This window comes from Drosophila takahashii, chromosome 2L (genome assembly GCF_030179915.1).
Source record: "Drosophila takahashii strain IR98-3 E-12201 chromosome 2L, DtakHiC1v2, whole genome shotgun sequence".
Classification (NCBI taxonomy): domain Eukaryota; kingdom Metazoa; phylum Arthropoda; class Insecta; order Diptera; family Drosophilidae; genus Drosophila; species Drosophila takahashii.
The window spans coordinates 16,818,129-16,833,632 of record NC_091678.1 but is presented as its reverse complement, the minus strand read 5'-3'; the positions used below and the strand labels follow the sequence as shown (position 1 = coordinate 16,833,632).

Below are 15,504 nucleotides of genomic sequence, written 5' to 3'. Positions count from 1 at the left end.
TTGTTTATATACCATAAGTTCATTTTTATTGCAAAAAACAATTACAAATAATATAATAAAATAAAATAAAATATATAAATATATTGCAAAATGGGACGATTTCAATAATTTTTTTAAATATACATCAGTTCTAAAAATTTAGCTAATTTCGTAAACTCAAAATATACAAAAATAGTACCACATATAAGGAGGGAATTCTAAACTAAATCGATATAGTGAGAATTTCTTACAACCTTTTGGTTACTGAGATTAGTGTAACGTGTTAGGAAAGATTCTGTAGGATTTTGTTCGTTTGTGATGTTGTGCAGCCGGATAGTACTTGAAATGTTTCAAAATTAGAAATCATTCCAATTTATCCAGCCGCTTTTGTGTCTGTGAGCTTTTGTGTAAACATAACAAGTGTGTAAAAACTGGATTGTACATAAAAATAGTTTCTCGTTCTTAAAATAGTAGGTACACCGGTGCGTAAGAGTGCGCAGTAGAGAGCTAAAGAACTAATTGAGCAAATGCTAGCCACCAACAGGAAGGGAATATCATAATACTTTATACAATATTTGTAAATATATACTAGGTACGCGAGAATAAAAAATGATATCGTACATATCTTAAAAGAAACCTATTTGAGCGACAGAGAATGACATCCATTTAGGTTCGGAATTATCAACGTCTAATTGCTATGACACTTTCAGTATACTATAATAATACGTATATCTTGATTTCTTTGTTTTTCATATGGCTTCTACATGTTCGTGTGCGGCATTCCGTTTCGCGAAAAAATTGACATTCTTATAAGTATTTTACTGTGTATTAAATTCCCTCTGCTCTATGCGTACTTTCGAATTTCATTACTTTTCACTTGGGAACTTTTCTGATGGTTATTTTCTTTAATTAAATTAAATTACCTTTAAACTACATTATAGCCAAATGAAATTTCATATAAATCAGTCCGAAAATTTGTTCTGTGTTTAAAATATGTGAATGCTTTTCTGTATCCTGTTGCAGATTCGAGACCCAATATTCCATTATAATATAATGCTTAATATCTAATATTTATCCATTTCCTGTATGTTTATCTTTTCATAGGTATAAACTATAAATATAGATGATTTGTGCGGGCACAGTTTTTAACACACATCTTGTTGCATATTTATATACACATAGTATTAATTATTTGCGTTATCTAAACGTTATGTACAAAAATGTCCTACACTATTCCATATACACCGATATCTAAACGAATGTCTTTATGTACTTCACACATACATACTCACATGCACAGATATTAAACTAAGTTCGGCCTTTAGACATTGACTAACAACTAGTTTGTTCGTGCTGATATAGATTCCTGTTTAAGCCGGGTGAAGCGCCACATTCTGGCCCCTTTGGGCGCGCATAAAGTGGCGAGGATTCAGCGGATATTGCCGCGAATAGGAAATGAGCGTGGATCCCAGGGCAATGCTGAGTGGAGCCCGCGAGCGACCTGGCAAGCTAATGAACACCGTGCCCACGGCCGCCAAATTGTCAAAGGTCGGCTCGATGGCAACCATCATAATGCGCGAGCTTTGACGGCGACTGGAGTGGTGCATCACTGGCTGGGAGTCGCCAGCGGATTGCTCCTGAAGGAGCAGCGCTTGCCGGGCACGCTGTCGCATGGCACGAGCCGAGGAGGAGGACGCCGGCTGTGGACTGTCCACATCAAGGCTGCCCGATGCCAGGAAAATCTGGGCGAACGGACGCTTGGCCAGGTGCAACATCTCCACCACATGCTGTCTTCTAGCTCTCCTCAGGTCCGCCGCCTGCTTCACCTTCCACACAATCACGCAGACGGCGAGGAAGAGGAAAAAACAGGAGAAGAACACTGAGAAGAACACAAACAGATCAATATGCAGTTGATCCTGGCGGAAGACCACGGATCCGTAACTGGGTTCCGGTCCGGAGCTCGCTCGCAAGGCAATAAAGAAGCGGGTGGCACTTAGATTGTGAGCATGTTGGGGCAGGGTTAGCACCAAACGATTCTTTAGCCCAAACAGGCGTAACAATGTATTGCAATGATTGAGCGTTACATGTGTACTCAAATCCTTTGCGTGCTGATCCTTTACTATAAAATTGTGACCCCCATGGCTCTTGCAGTCCTGCAACTGGGGCACATAATATGAATTGGCTCCTATTCTCTCGCCTCCGCCTCCTCCCAGGCCGCCACCGCCAATGCGACGTTCTGGTGAAAATAGTTTCTGGATCGTTACATTGTCGTGTCTGGGCGAAGCAATATTGAGCGGATGTTCTCGCTTCATCTTCGGTCCCCAGTTGTAGCGGTTATCGAGGAAAATCTCGTGGTAGCCGGTCGTCTCATTTGTTTCAACTATGAAGGAGTCGTCCTGGGGCGACATAAAGACGTCCAACTCGCCCTGTGTCACGTCAATAATAATGCGTATATCCACGTTCATGAATCGGGGCTGGATGACAAAGAACACTGTCTGGCCGGGCTTTAGGGCAGCTGGTTTCGATTTGCATTCCTCTGTGGTGAAAAAAAGGAAGGCATAAATATAACAAATATATAAATGTAAGGAATACAAGGAAGCTAGATTCGGCCAGCCGAAATAATTTACAAATTGCAAAAATGTTAAACTTCGTATTATTTTGCCAATATTTTGTTGTCCTTCCTATGGCAGCTATAAAATAAAGTCGTCCGATTTTTGTTTCATTTAATTCGAAATTCGGAAATACTAAAAAAAACATGTCCTAGAGTAGAAGAGAATACAATTAAAACGAAGCTATAATTTATTTTCTAATTAATGGGAAAATACATTAATATTCCGATCGTTTCTATGGCATTTTGAAAAAATTAAATTCGAAATTCAGAATCATTAAAATAATGCTATCCCCAAGTGTAGAAGGTTATATGTCAAAAAGCACCGAAGCCTTAATTTTTAAATATTTTTTTCCGATCATTCCTATGGGAGCAAAATGATATAGTTGTCCTATCCGGCTGCTTCCGACTTTTGGGAAAGTTTCAACGCGATAGCTTAAAAACTGAGACTAGTTTGCTTAGAAACGGACAGACGGACGGACAGACGGACATGGCTAGATCTACTCGTCTAGTGATGCCGATCAAGAATATATATATACTTTATGGGGTCGGAAACGTCTCCTTTACTGCGTTGCAAACTGAAATCTGACTGAAATCATTATACCCTCTTCAAGGGAATTAAAATATAAAGAACGGACACGTTTTTGTTATAAAGAAAACTCTTATAATTACTGGTTAGTAAAACTCCACTTACCAATGGGCTTGGCATCGAAGCACATCCTTGACTCGACGGTTATTTGCTTGTAGCACTGGTGGCCATCCGTGGGGTTGCCGGCATAAGAATCACGGCACTTGGAGCACTGCACCATCCAGCAGAGCTGCGCCGAATTCTTCCCGCCACCCGCTGTGCAGGTGGCATCGCTTTCCGTGTTGTTGGCGCAATTGCATTTCTCGCCGGTGACGGCATCGCAAATGTTCCCGTGTCCATGGCACTGGCACGGTCGGCACTCCTTGTGCAGATCCTCGCTGCCGCGGAAGTAGCCAGTTAAACAGCTGTCGCAGCGATCTCCATCCGTGTGATTGCCGCATCTCAGGCAGGTGGCATTGTAGGCGGGTCCCTCGGGTAGTATTCTTTCCAGCTCGGAACGAGTCATATTAAACACCGCCGGATCCGCATCATAGGCCACACACACGTCACTGTGCCCATGGCAGTAGTCCAAACATGGTTGGCAGGCATGACCCTCCCGTGGGTTGCCCACAAAAAGGGGCTGACACTTTTCGCACTGCTCTCCCATCGTGTTGTTGTGACACTCTAGGCAAATATCCAGTCGACTGCTGGACTCGCAGTTGGAATGACCATTGCACAAACACTGAATGCTACAATTGGCGCCCACATAGCCAAAGTCGCACTGACACTGATCCGGACTCACGCAATTGCCGCGGACGCATCCCTGACTGCAGACGGGCATGCAGGCGCCCTGCTCCTCGCGATATCCCTGGGCGCAGACGCACTTGTAGCCCACGGCGGTGTCCAAATCGATGCACTGTTCGGATACAGCGTCGCAATTGTGATGCCCGTTGATGCACTCATTCTCCGCAGGACACTGGACATAGTGCCAGGAGACGACATCGGCATGGGTTAGGTGTGAATCATTTCGCCAGCTGGCATATATTAGATCGCATGTGGATCCCGATGGATGTTCTTGCTTGTGCTCCAGTGCTCCCTCCGTGCAGATGCCATCGCCATTGTGTCCCTCGCGGGCGCACCAACCGCAGTGGGCGTGCTCCAGACAGCTGGAGCATTGTGTGTACACGTGACATGGTTCTGGGCAGCGTTCCAGCTCGCTGGCTTCCAGCACCAGGCCACAAACACCGCCGGCGCATAGCAGCGGCTGGGAACTGGGCGTCACGCACAAGTTCAGCATGGTGGACCACTTGCACTCCTGGCGATCCTGCGTGGCCGTTGGACTCAAACACAAGCTGCAATTCTCGTGCGTGTGGCAGGGCGTGGGACAGCTTTCGACCAGACGGTATTGATTCTTCTCCACCAGCTCCTTGGCTATGCACTCCACTGTGCCCAGTTCATTCCTTGCCCAGTTGCATTGCGGCTGGAGCATACAACTCTCACAGCTCAGTTGGTAGCATTGCGGCAGGGGACACAGGCCCAGAACGCCCACACTCAGTTCCTTGTTGCACCAGGCACTCCGCCAACCGCAATCCACACCGGCCGGTACGCACCTGCCCCGAATGCCGCACTCATCGCACCACTGGCAGACGGGAGCCACTTCCTGATGCGTCGGCCAGGCGGCCAGACAGGCGCCGCAGGTGGCGAAACTTGAGCAGTTCCTGCTGGCCATCCAGTCGTCATCGCAGGCAGCTCCATTGTTGATCACCAGCGTGCCATTGTGATTGGCACACGGAGTGCGTCCATGACTGAAGCAGTGGCTACTGTAACTATAGGTGTTCTGAATCGTACAGTAGCTGCAGCCCATGTAGTGCCGGCACTGGGGCTTTCCGCTGCTCCACAGCTGGCAAATGTCATCGGGCAAGGTTATCTTGGTCACATGACTGTGCGTGGAGCTGCCATCCCATCCTCCGATCACGTAGATCACTCCCGTATCCGGATCAATGGCCATGTCCTCGGCATAACTCGAGGCCGGCACACGACCTATGAGCTCCACATCCTCCGTCAGTCGCACCCATTGATTGCAGGCGTACACATAGGCAATAAGGACATCGGTTCCATTGAATGGCTGCGTCCGTCCACCGTAGAGAATCATGTAGTGCTCAGTGCTTACGGCCGAGTGAAAGTAACGAGCCCGCGGCAGCAGCGAGGCGGGTGAGTTGAGTTCCCTGAAACTGGGCAGTTCCGTCCAGCTCAGCTTCTGCAAGTCCAAAGCATAAAGATTGCTCTGCGGCTCCGTGGAGTATCCTCCAAACAGGTAAACACTGTTCGTTTCCGGGTGGTAGACAGAAGTGTGGCCATAAAGAACTGGCATTCTGGCACCCACGGCCGCCAACTGTTGCCATCGACCAGTGTCCAGGTTGAATTCCCACAATTCCAGAGGTCGCGATTTGTTCAGAGTCAATCCGCCAAGCAGAAGCAACGACTCGTGCTCCTGGTATCGCAGATGGGTTAGGGTGTGACCGGCTAGAGGCGGCGGCACATCCAACTGTAATGAATATAACAAGAAATACATTAATCAAGGCATTACCTATCGATTAAAGTAAAGGTGTATTTTCATTTTATGTCAAAGCTACTTTTAAATTAGAGCCCTGCATGAATGGATTAAATGAATTATTTTGCATTTTTTGTTTTATATGAATGAATTAATTAGAATTTTGAGTTTAATAGAATTGCATGAATTTTAATTTTGAGTTTAATATAATTAAATGGATTAGAAAAACATTCAAATTATTTCACATAGAAATTTCATGGCATACTATGATAAAACAAAAATTGAATAATTCAAGCAGGGCTCTATTTAAGATCTCAATTTTCTCATTCACTCACCGGATAGTCCGCTCCACTTGGTTCCACCTCCACTTTGATCTGACTCCAGCGTTGGTTTTGTATCGAGAACATCCAAAAGTCATTTAGCAGCTGCGAATTTGCACCAATTCCTCCATAGATATAGATAATCTGCTTTTTCACGTATATCTCAGAGGCGTGAAAGTAGCGCCCAAGGGGCATCCGATCCTCGGGAGTCGACGACTCCACGGTGACCTGCAGCCAGGTGCTATTCTTGGTGTCGAATTGCCTAAAATCGTTGAGAGGCCCGTGATTGGGTGAATAGCCACCAAACATCCAAAGGGAACCCCTACGATCTGCATTCACCGAGTGTCCAAATCGTGGTATGGTCTTTCTAAGATGCTCCAGACTTTCGCTCAGCAGCTGCGTATTGAATAGCTCCGTCATTACCAGGTGGTTGCGCTGAACCAAGGTACCACAATCCGCTCCCGCATAATTGGCATTGCTGCAGATGCACCTGCCGTACTCGGTGTCGCAGAATCCCTGCATCCGTTTGGCATTGCAGTTGCTCGGACAGATCTCAATCTCGCAACTGGCACCCACATAACCGGCTGGGCAGACACAACGCTGTTGGGCATCGCAGATGTGCGGCGGGAGACAACTTCCGGCCACACAATTCATCACGGAGTAGAGGGCATTGAATCCAAAGTGACGTCTTTCGCTGCCCTGTTTATAGTGAACCGTGACGTGACTGGAACGCGCTTCGATAATCCTGGCTGAACTGTAGGGAGCACAGACGACGGCCAGCAGTTGATTCTGTTGCGTGGCACCTGTCAAATCCGGCAGACTATCGTATATATACACCGCATTCTCATCACAATCCATGGCCAGACTCTGCCACTGAAAGTCCAGCTGAAGCAGCGACTTTTCCGCCTGCAGTGTCTTCGGTTGCAGGATCCACAGGCACTCCTTCACTTCTAGACTGGCGCCCCAGGGTGAACGATAGGATTGATACGAGCCAATAGCACTCGTCCCAATATTGGTCAGGATTCCCCTGGATTCACATTGGTAGTAGCATTTTCCGCCGCCTCTGGGATCGCCGTAATAGCCGGGAGCACACAGCTCGCAATTGAGTCCCTGGGTATTATCCTTGCAGTAGCATTCGCCGTTGCTCACATTGCAAATGCCCAGATCCTGGTGTCCGTGGCCGTTGCACTCGCAGGGAAGGCATCCATGTGGAGCCGTGGCATTTCCGTAGCTTCCCTGGCGACATCGCTCGCATTTCTCACCTTCCGACCAATCCTGGCAGAGATCACATTTCCCCAAACGCTCACTGCAAGTCGAGTGATTATTGCAGCCGCAACTGAGTCCACAATCGGCACCGGTCCAGCCCAAAGCACAGCGACAGGTGTAATCGGGCGGACCCGAGCAATTTCCATTCTGGCACAACTCGTAACAGGTTCTCACACAGCTGAACTTTCCGTCGCCTACGTAACCCCTTCGGCAGTGGCAATTATAGCTGCCCTGGGTGTTGGTGCACTTTGCCTCCTTGTGGCAATCGTGCAGGCCCAGTCCACACTCATCGACATCCGGACACTGGGCGTACGCCCACTCGGCGTCATGATGGGAAGAACTATTCAAGGCGAGAGAACAATTTCCAGCACTGTAGCTGAAATCGCCCTGCATGCAAACGCCCTCGATGGGATTGTCGCGATCGAAGCACCAGCCGCAGCTCAAAGTTCGCAGGCAGGAGGAGCAGTTTCGATGCTGCTCACAGGATTTGCACTGCTGGTGCGGCGGCTGTTGGACCTTCTGATCGGCCAGCTCATGCGGCTGGCGACTAACTACCTGGTCCATCCACTCGCGGCACATTCCAAACTGATACTCGCTTGTGTACACGGAGAAACTGAAGCACTGGGAGCTGGCCTCACACCAAACGCATCTGCCTCGCTCGCCCAGACACTCCTGACAGCCCTGGCGCTCCCGGCAAGATCTGGGGCACTGCTCCACCGCCCGCACGCTGCTGTTTGACTTGCCGATCCTGCCGCAACGGGCGTCCTCTGTCCACCACTCGCAGTCGCCACTCTGTGCGCAGGCCTCGCAGCTCACGTAGTTTGTGCAATTCGAACATTGACTGGGCTGGCTGATCAGGTAGGACCAATGAAAGGATTCCGGTTCCTCCTTCCTGCACACCTCCGTCTCGTTCACGGATCGCAGGTGGCAAACGCTGGTCAGGGGGCACCAAGCACATGAGGCATCCGTGAGACAGTGGAGGCAGTTGGAGTACTGGGTGCATTTTCCAGAGTAGTACGGCTCCAAGTACTCGAATGTGAAGGCGTTCAACTGGCCATTATGCAGGTGTTGTAGTTCCATTTTGGTCTTTTGATAGGCGTTGTAAATTCCGTTGCCTCCAATACGTCGGCGAGCCTATAGAAGATTTTGATAAAATATTTTAGTTGACGATTAAGAATAAGGGTGTCAATAAATATAATTATATTTATTAAACAACTGATAACACAGGTCGACAAAATCAAGACTTTTTCTTGGCCCAAGAATAAAAGCTACAAAACCTGAAAGAATTTTAGGTGTAGATTACTACCTCATACTTCGAAACTTTCCATCACGTCGAAGTTTTGAGAAATCCGTGGTCAAAGTTTCAAATTTTTTTGCGGCTTAATAGTAAGAAAACCTTTCGTAGCCCAGAGCCACAATTTAGCGGAAATGGTACCTTGAACCTTTAACTTCAAGAGTGTCCAATCACAAAGCTGGGCGACCTCTATTTCTTTAGCTACAATGGATTTTACAGAAGTACTTTTTGTCACTTTTTTTCATCTATAGTAGCCGGATATTTTCCTTGTTGAACTGAGACCCATACACATAGAATACATTAAAAATATCAGGCTACTATAGATGAAAAAAAGTGACAAAAAGTACTTCTGTAAAATCCATTGGGCTTTTTTTTTGTCGACCAGTGTAATCGGAAAATGTTAAAAATGTTATAACCAGGGACCGAAAATAATCGTTATTGAAAAATAAAAATCACAAAGAAGGAATGGAGTTACATATATGTGCTATATACCAAAAATTTAGTTTTTTCATGTTATTCATGTTCTAAAAATAAAATAACCTTTTATTTAAGGATTTTTACGATAAAAATCAAAAGTAATCCTTATTTAATATTTTTAATTTTTAATCTCAAATAATCGTTACATGGGATTTGTACTTTTTCAAATCCCAAATAACACAGGAACACAAAATTAAACTTTGTGAAATTTCCACGAACCATTTCAAGTTTTCCATGATATTTGGGTGCTCCTGAGTAAAAGTCCCATACAAAATTATTTTCCATCACCTACAGGTTCCGCGGTATAGCTAAGAATACAAAAAACCGGTGTTGGTCGACATTTTGAATTACGTGGCCTATATAATTGGACTAACCTTTATTATTTTCGGTAGGACCTACTCTCAACCATTGCCCATGTCTTTGGAATTCGACGCCAAAGTTGAAAATCCCAAAATTGTAGAGATTTTTCTGATGTAAAAACAATTCTGAGGATTAAATCTTGAATGGAAGTAATTTTAACTTTTCATTGTATCTATTGTTCATTGTATGCTTTAATTTCGGTTTAAAGCGTTTTAATGAGGACATTTTATTGGATTTCTTATACTAATAAAAGCTATTTTTTGATTTCATTATCTACTCCTAAATGTTGTCAAATTTTGAATAAGTCATGGCAACCTCTAGAACTAAGAAACTAAAATACGTTCACTGAACATACATAGAAAAATGTAAATGTTTACTCCCATTCTGTAGGATGCCTTGACTTTTTTAAAATTTGACAACATTTAGGAGTAGATAATGAAATAAAAAAATCGGTTTTATTAGTATAATAAATCCAATAAAAAATATTCTAATGAAAACGCTTTAAACCGAAATTAAAGCATACAATGAACAATAGATACAATGAAAAGTTAAAATTACTTCCATTCAAGATTTAATCCTCAGAATTGTTTTTACATCAGAAAAATCTCTACAATTTTGGGATTTTCAACTTTGGCGTCGAATTCCAAAGACATGGGCAATGGTTCACAATGAAGACTATTTTTTAGGAATGCCGTGATGTATTGAGAGTAGGTCCTACCGAAAATAATAAAGGTTAGTCCAATTATATAGGCCACGTAATTCAAAATGTCGACCAACACCGGTTTTTTGTATTCTTAGCTATACCGCGGAACCTGTAGGTGATGGAAAATAATTTTGTATGGGACTTTTACTCAGGAGCACCCAAATATCATGGAAAACTTGAAATGGTTCGTGGAAATTTTTGGCTGTGTACCTGTGTAATCGTTACATGGGATTTTTTAAGACTTCAAAAAATAAAAATTTCAAATAACGATTGCTTTAGAGTCTTTTGACATAAAAATCTTAAATAAAGATTATTTGTGAGTTTTTTTTCCATAAAACACATAATCGTTACGGTCCCTGGTTATAACTATACAGCTTTAATAATAAAACGCACCTGAAAATCAATGGTAAACGGTTGCTCAGTGGTGGGCAGCTGGACGTTGCTGCAGTAGCTCTGGTTTGAGCTCTGCGTGGTGACATTAACCAGCTCATCGAGGTAAAGACCCAGGCCAGCACGCAAAACCGCTGAAGAGTAACTGGTGCAGACCTGTATAGCCGAGTTGTTCCACTGATGCTGCGGACGCACGAATCCTACCAATCTTGCCAACATTTCACCCTCGAGTTTGTGCTCAAAATAAGTGGTAAACGGAGGGGAGGCAAAATCCACCATAGTCGCATTCACAATACCCACATAATCCGGCATGGTGTAGTTAATAGGAAAGTGATACTTGATGTACGTAAGTCCAGGGCGTCGGTCGGTACTGGTGCAAAGCGAAGGACGACGAATCTCGGTGCCTTTGTCACCCCACCAGCCTGAACTATCTCCACATATCCCGTAGTTGTCATCGCGGTGGTGGCACTTGGCATTTTGGACGCACCATGTGCATTCGTTTAGCCCCAGTTTGCTGGCCACCGAAAATGCAGCTTTATTCCCTGATGATTTGCCCCATTGCGAGCCATGGACCAAACAAGAGTGGCAATCGCCGAGGGAGGGACATATTCCTGGACATCTGGTGGTCTGAAGATTAGTCGTGCAATTGGCGCCGATGGTGCGACCATAGCAGCTACTATCCGCCGAGCACCAGCCACATTCCGGGTTCGAAAGACAAGCAGTGTGCGAGGCATGCAATCTGCAAGAGATCTCCGGATTGTACAGGGTATTCTCCACCCTCAGCACCTGCGGCAGTTCGTAGGCAAAGAGATCCGCATTCACATTTCCATGATAACCGCCGACAATCAGAAGTGTGTGATTTCGTCGCAAAGCCGCCGCTTGGGCAAAAACTCCCTGTGGCTTGGGATACAAACTATCCTCGGCGGACACAACCTGATTAATCCAAATGTGGCAGCTTAGATGGTACCAGTACATCTGGTTGTCGTAGCAAATCTCATCCTTGTTGTGACGATGGGTGTAGCCCCCAAAGACAACCATGTAGTTGCCCGAAATGGTAGCCGTGTGAAATGCTCGTTCCCTGGGAATGTTGGTGTCCCGCAGCGCAGTTCTTGGGTATAAAATCTCAGTCCAATGCCTTTGATCCAGTTGAAAGGCGTAAATGCGATCGGAAAGCTTCGAGAAGCGGGCTAAACTTGTCATGATTCCACCGAATACAATTAGCGAATTGGTGGCTTTGTAGTAGACCGTTGAATGAGCTGCCAGACGAACGTCTAAGGTCTTTCCTCCTCTTGGTTGCACCAGTTCCCACTGGGAATCCTCGGCGAGGGGAAGGGGAATGCGATATACGCTGGATGAGAACTCACCCGTCTCCAGACTTCCGCCGAATATGTAGAGAAAAGCTCCAGCGGTATTAAGCGTATGCCTTGCCAAAGCCGGCGGCTTCACCACCGACCTAATGGCCATTTGCTTCCACTTGCCACCGCTCTCCGTGTTGTTGTACTGCCAGAGATCACTGTAGAAACTCCCGTTGGCATGTTTGCCGCCGTAGATCACGAAACCGCCGGGCACACGATCCGCTGCATGACCATATCGTCCGTGGGGCTTGTGATCCGTAACCTCCTCCAGTATATCCTCCAGATACTCGTTCAACTCTTCGTCCGTCGAGTTGGCATTGACAATGGTTAGAGGCAGGGAGGATCGCGTGCGACGCTGGTGCAGATTGGATTCCGCCAGAGTGTACAGAATGTTTCGGAAAAAGCTCACATCGCTGTTTAGACCCCAGAGCTTGGCCTCGTCCTCGTTCTTGTGCTGCAGCACGGCCTTAAGCAAGGTATGATCGATTTTTTGCGGATGATAGAAGTGGCGGCGACTTTGCAGCGCAATGCCCCATTCATCCTCCCACTGGCTGGTGCTGAACCGATAAATCTGAAAAATAACAAAATGAATTAGAATAAAACTATCCGATTTTATAAAAATTCTATTAAAAACATAGCTAAATATAAGTTCGTAGCAGTAAACATGATATTATTTTAAGTTTTTAAAGGATTTTTTTAACAGTTGATTTTATTTTAAGTTTTTAAAGGATTTTTTATACAGTTAAACTTTGAGTTCTCTAAACATGATTTCATTTTCAGTTTTTAAAGGATTTGTTTAACAGTTAAACTTTGGGTTCTTTAAACATGATTTTATTTTAAGTTTTTAAAGAATTTTTTTAACAGTTAAACTTTGAGTTCTTTAAACATGATTTTATTTTCAGTTTTTAAAAGAGTTTTTAACAGTTAAACTTTGGGTTCTCTAAACATGATTTTATTTTAAGTTTTTAAAGGATTTTTTAACAATTAAACCTTGAGTTCTTTAAACATGATTTTATTTTAAGTTTTTAAAGGATTTTTTATACATTTAAACTTTGAGTTCTCTTTCAGCAAAACAAAACTAGATCAACTTACAATGGCTTACTATGAAAAATGTAAACAGGAGTTCCTTAAAATTAAACTTTTAAAGGTTTTTTAATAACTTGTTTAATTCCTACTTAAATCTTTTTAAATCAGTCGGTACAAAAAAAAATTTTTTTTATGATTTTTACTAAAAATAATGTTACTATTTTTAATGAAACCAATTTAGCTAGTGTTCGTCATTACCTGAAGCGTGCTTATCACGTTGTTAAGGTCGTAGCCGCCGAACACGTACAGAGCGTCCTCGTCCTCCATGTAAACGGCGGTGTGGGCGGCTCGGGGTGTCATGCCCTCGGCATCGGTGGCCAACCATCGCCAACTGCTACCCGCTGGATGATCGCTCAGATCGCAGAGCCTTCCGCTGAAGCCGCGCGAGCAGTGGCAGATGCTCTTCTGGCAGCGACCTCGTCCTTGGCTTTCGCCACAGCGCTGCGGACAGGCCTCATCCTCGCAGTCGGGGCCCACCCACTCGCCGTGGCACACGCACTGGTGGCCCACGCATTTTCCATGATTGTGGCAGTTGTTCAGACAGTTTGATATGTAGTAGGAGGCGCGAAAGCCATCCAGCACGTAGTTGGTATCGCTGTACATTAGGATTAGCATCTGGGGGGGAGAAGATAAGCAATGAGTTAGAGGCATACAAATATATGGGGAGTAAAGTTCTTTATGAGTGGAGTTGTAGTTTCCCCTGCTTTGAGGAGTTATTTTATCTATCTATAATACTTTTCAGGAGACCCAGCTCAGATTATTCGCTGCTTAATTAGCTATTAGATTTTAATAAAAACAAATGGTAATTGGCAATTCATACTAAAGAGTTGGCGAATATCCAAAGGTGTCACAGGAATTTCTTCTAACCATAATTCCCCCTTAAAAGCAAATCTCGGTACCACAGCAACCACTCCTAAATTAAGTAGACTATTTAAAATAAACATATAGTAGGCATTGAATAAAAATTCCTAAAATCAAGAAAAAAAAAAACGGCCACGGATTTGGGGACAATTGGTTTGGAAACCGTAGGTGTCCTGTGACACCTGTAATCTGTGGAGTTTTTTTTGGGAGTTTAAGAGTATATTCGGTCTGATTTTAGGCACATTTGTGACACCGACCGTTTTGGTTGGTTGGTTAGTAGGGCAAAATGTGCATAGAAACAGCCTGTTTACGATTTTTTTTAATCAATGAGTTTTCTGATTTTCTACATAATCTAGTTGAACCCTTTATAAGTGAATAGGTAAAAGAAAAGGCACTGCTTTCTCCACTAAACGGCTCTAAAAGAAGTGTTATACTCACGCTTCCGCTGCGGGCCACCAATCGCTGGGGCTGCGTCCGCCCGCTGAAGCTGCCCAGCAGGGTCGAGTTGAAGGAGTCGCCGTCGTAGACGTAGATGTAGTCGTAGGAGCACTCGGTGCCCATGCTGTGGAAGGTCAGCGTGATGAACTGGCTGTCGTTGCGCGCCTTGATGAGCCACTCGCAGTGGGAGTCCTGGGTGTAATTGAAGCCGGAGGGCCCGTCGGAGATCTCGCCGTAGGGCTCCGTGAACACCTTGCGGCTGCGATCGCACGGAACCGACGGCGGCGGGTGCGCCTGCTCCGATCGCAGCACCAGCGACCAGAATGTCAAGGTTGCCAGCAACGCGTACATTTTCTGCATTTTAATAGCTCACTTTTTATGCAAATTTTTGGCCATATATCACTGGGTGCCGTTTTGGCTGTTTAGATTCGATCCAGCCAGCGTCCGCTGGCTTCTTCCATTGCACACGTCTAGCCGCTGGGCCCGGGCCACCAGCGCGTCCGGTTTTAGCTGCTGGATATTCGTTATTTCCAATTATTTTCGCGAGAAAATTGTTGAAAAAACTTCGATTTATTTACAGTGCTAATAATCTATCGGGACTCCTTGAATCGAAAATCGATTGCCCGATTTTCAGTAATATGTAATCGGTTGCTGGAATTTTTGAAATATGGTTATACTTTTATTTCAGCTGTTGTTAATTTGGGGTATTCCCTAAGCTGTTAAGCCGTTGGATTTCGATCAGCTGTTCCGTACAAAATTAATCTTCAAAAAGATTACAAACTATAAAATCCCAGTATTACGGAGCGCTTTGTTTACCCTAAAAAAGCAATAATTTTCAACATTTGTACATCATTTCCTGGTTTTGTTTTTATTTTTTTAGTGAACTTTTAACGACTTTGAAATGTTGCACCGAAAACTATATGTATAAATAATATCCTCTTCCCAAAAAGATCTAACGTCGAAAAACATCGACTTTTATCAGCTCTATTTGACGAGCCCTTTGATGCGATAGTTAGGCAGTGTTTCTTCGGTGCAACTGTGAATTCTTTCCCTTGACAGTGAGAATTGGAAATTCACTTCACTGCGAAAAACTTCTTAAACTAAAACAAAAATTTCAAATAACTTAAATTAGAAAATTTTAAAATTCGCATCCGACTTTGTTAGACTATGGTCTAATTTTCTTTTTATTTAAGAAAAACAGGAAAGCAAATTTTAAAATAGTTTTTCTTGTTTATGTTTTAATGATCA

The 15,504-nt window shown here is 44.4% G+C and overlaps 1 protein-coding gene across 1 annotated transcript; it reads right to left on the bottom strand.

Annotated features, from left to right (window-relative positions):
* Positions 1-53: 53 nt before the first annotated feature.
* Positions 54-14,864, bottom strand: Megf8 (multiple EGF like domains 8). The gene is made up of 6 exons (XM_017157753.3): positions 14,257-14,864; positions 13,156-13,572; positions 10,520-12,442; positions 6,042-8,426; positions 3,282-5,700; positions 54-2,515 (listed from the first exon to the last, which is right to left on the bottom strand). The coding sequence occupies exons 1-6, from the start codon at positions 14,614-14,616 to the stop codon at positions 1,350-1,352; spliced, it is 8,670 nt and encodes a 2,889-aa protein (XP_017013242.2). The 5' UTR covers positions 14,617-14,864; the 3' UTR covers positions 54-1,349.
* Positions 14,865-15,504: the final 640 nt, after the last annotated feature.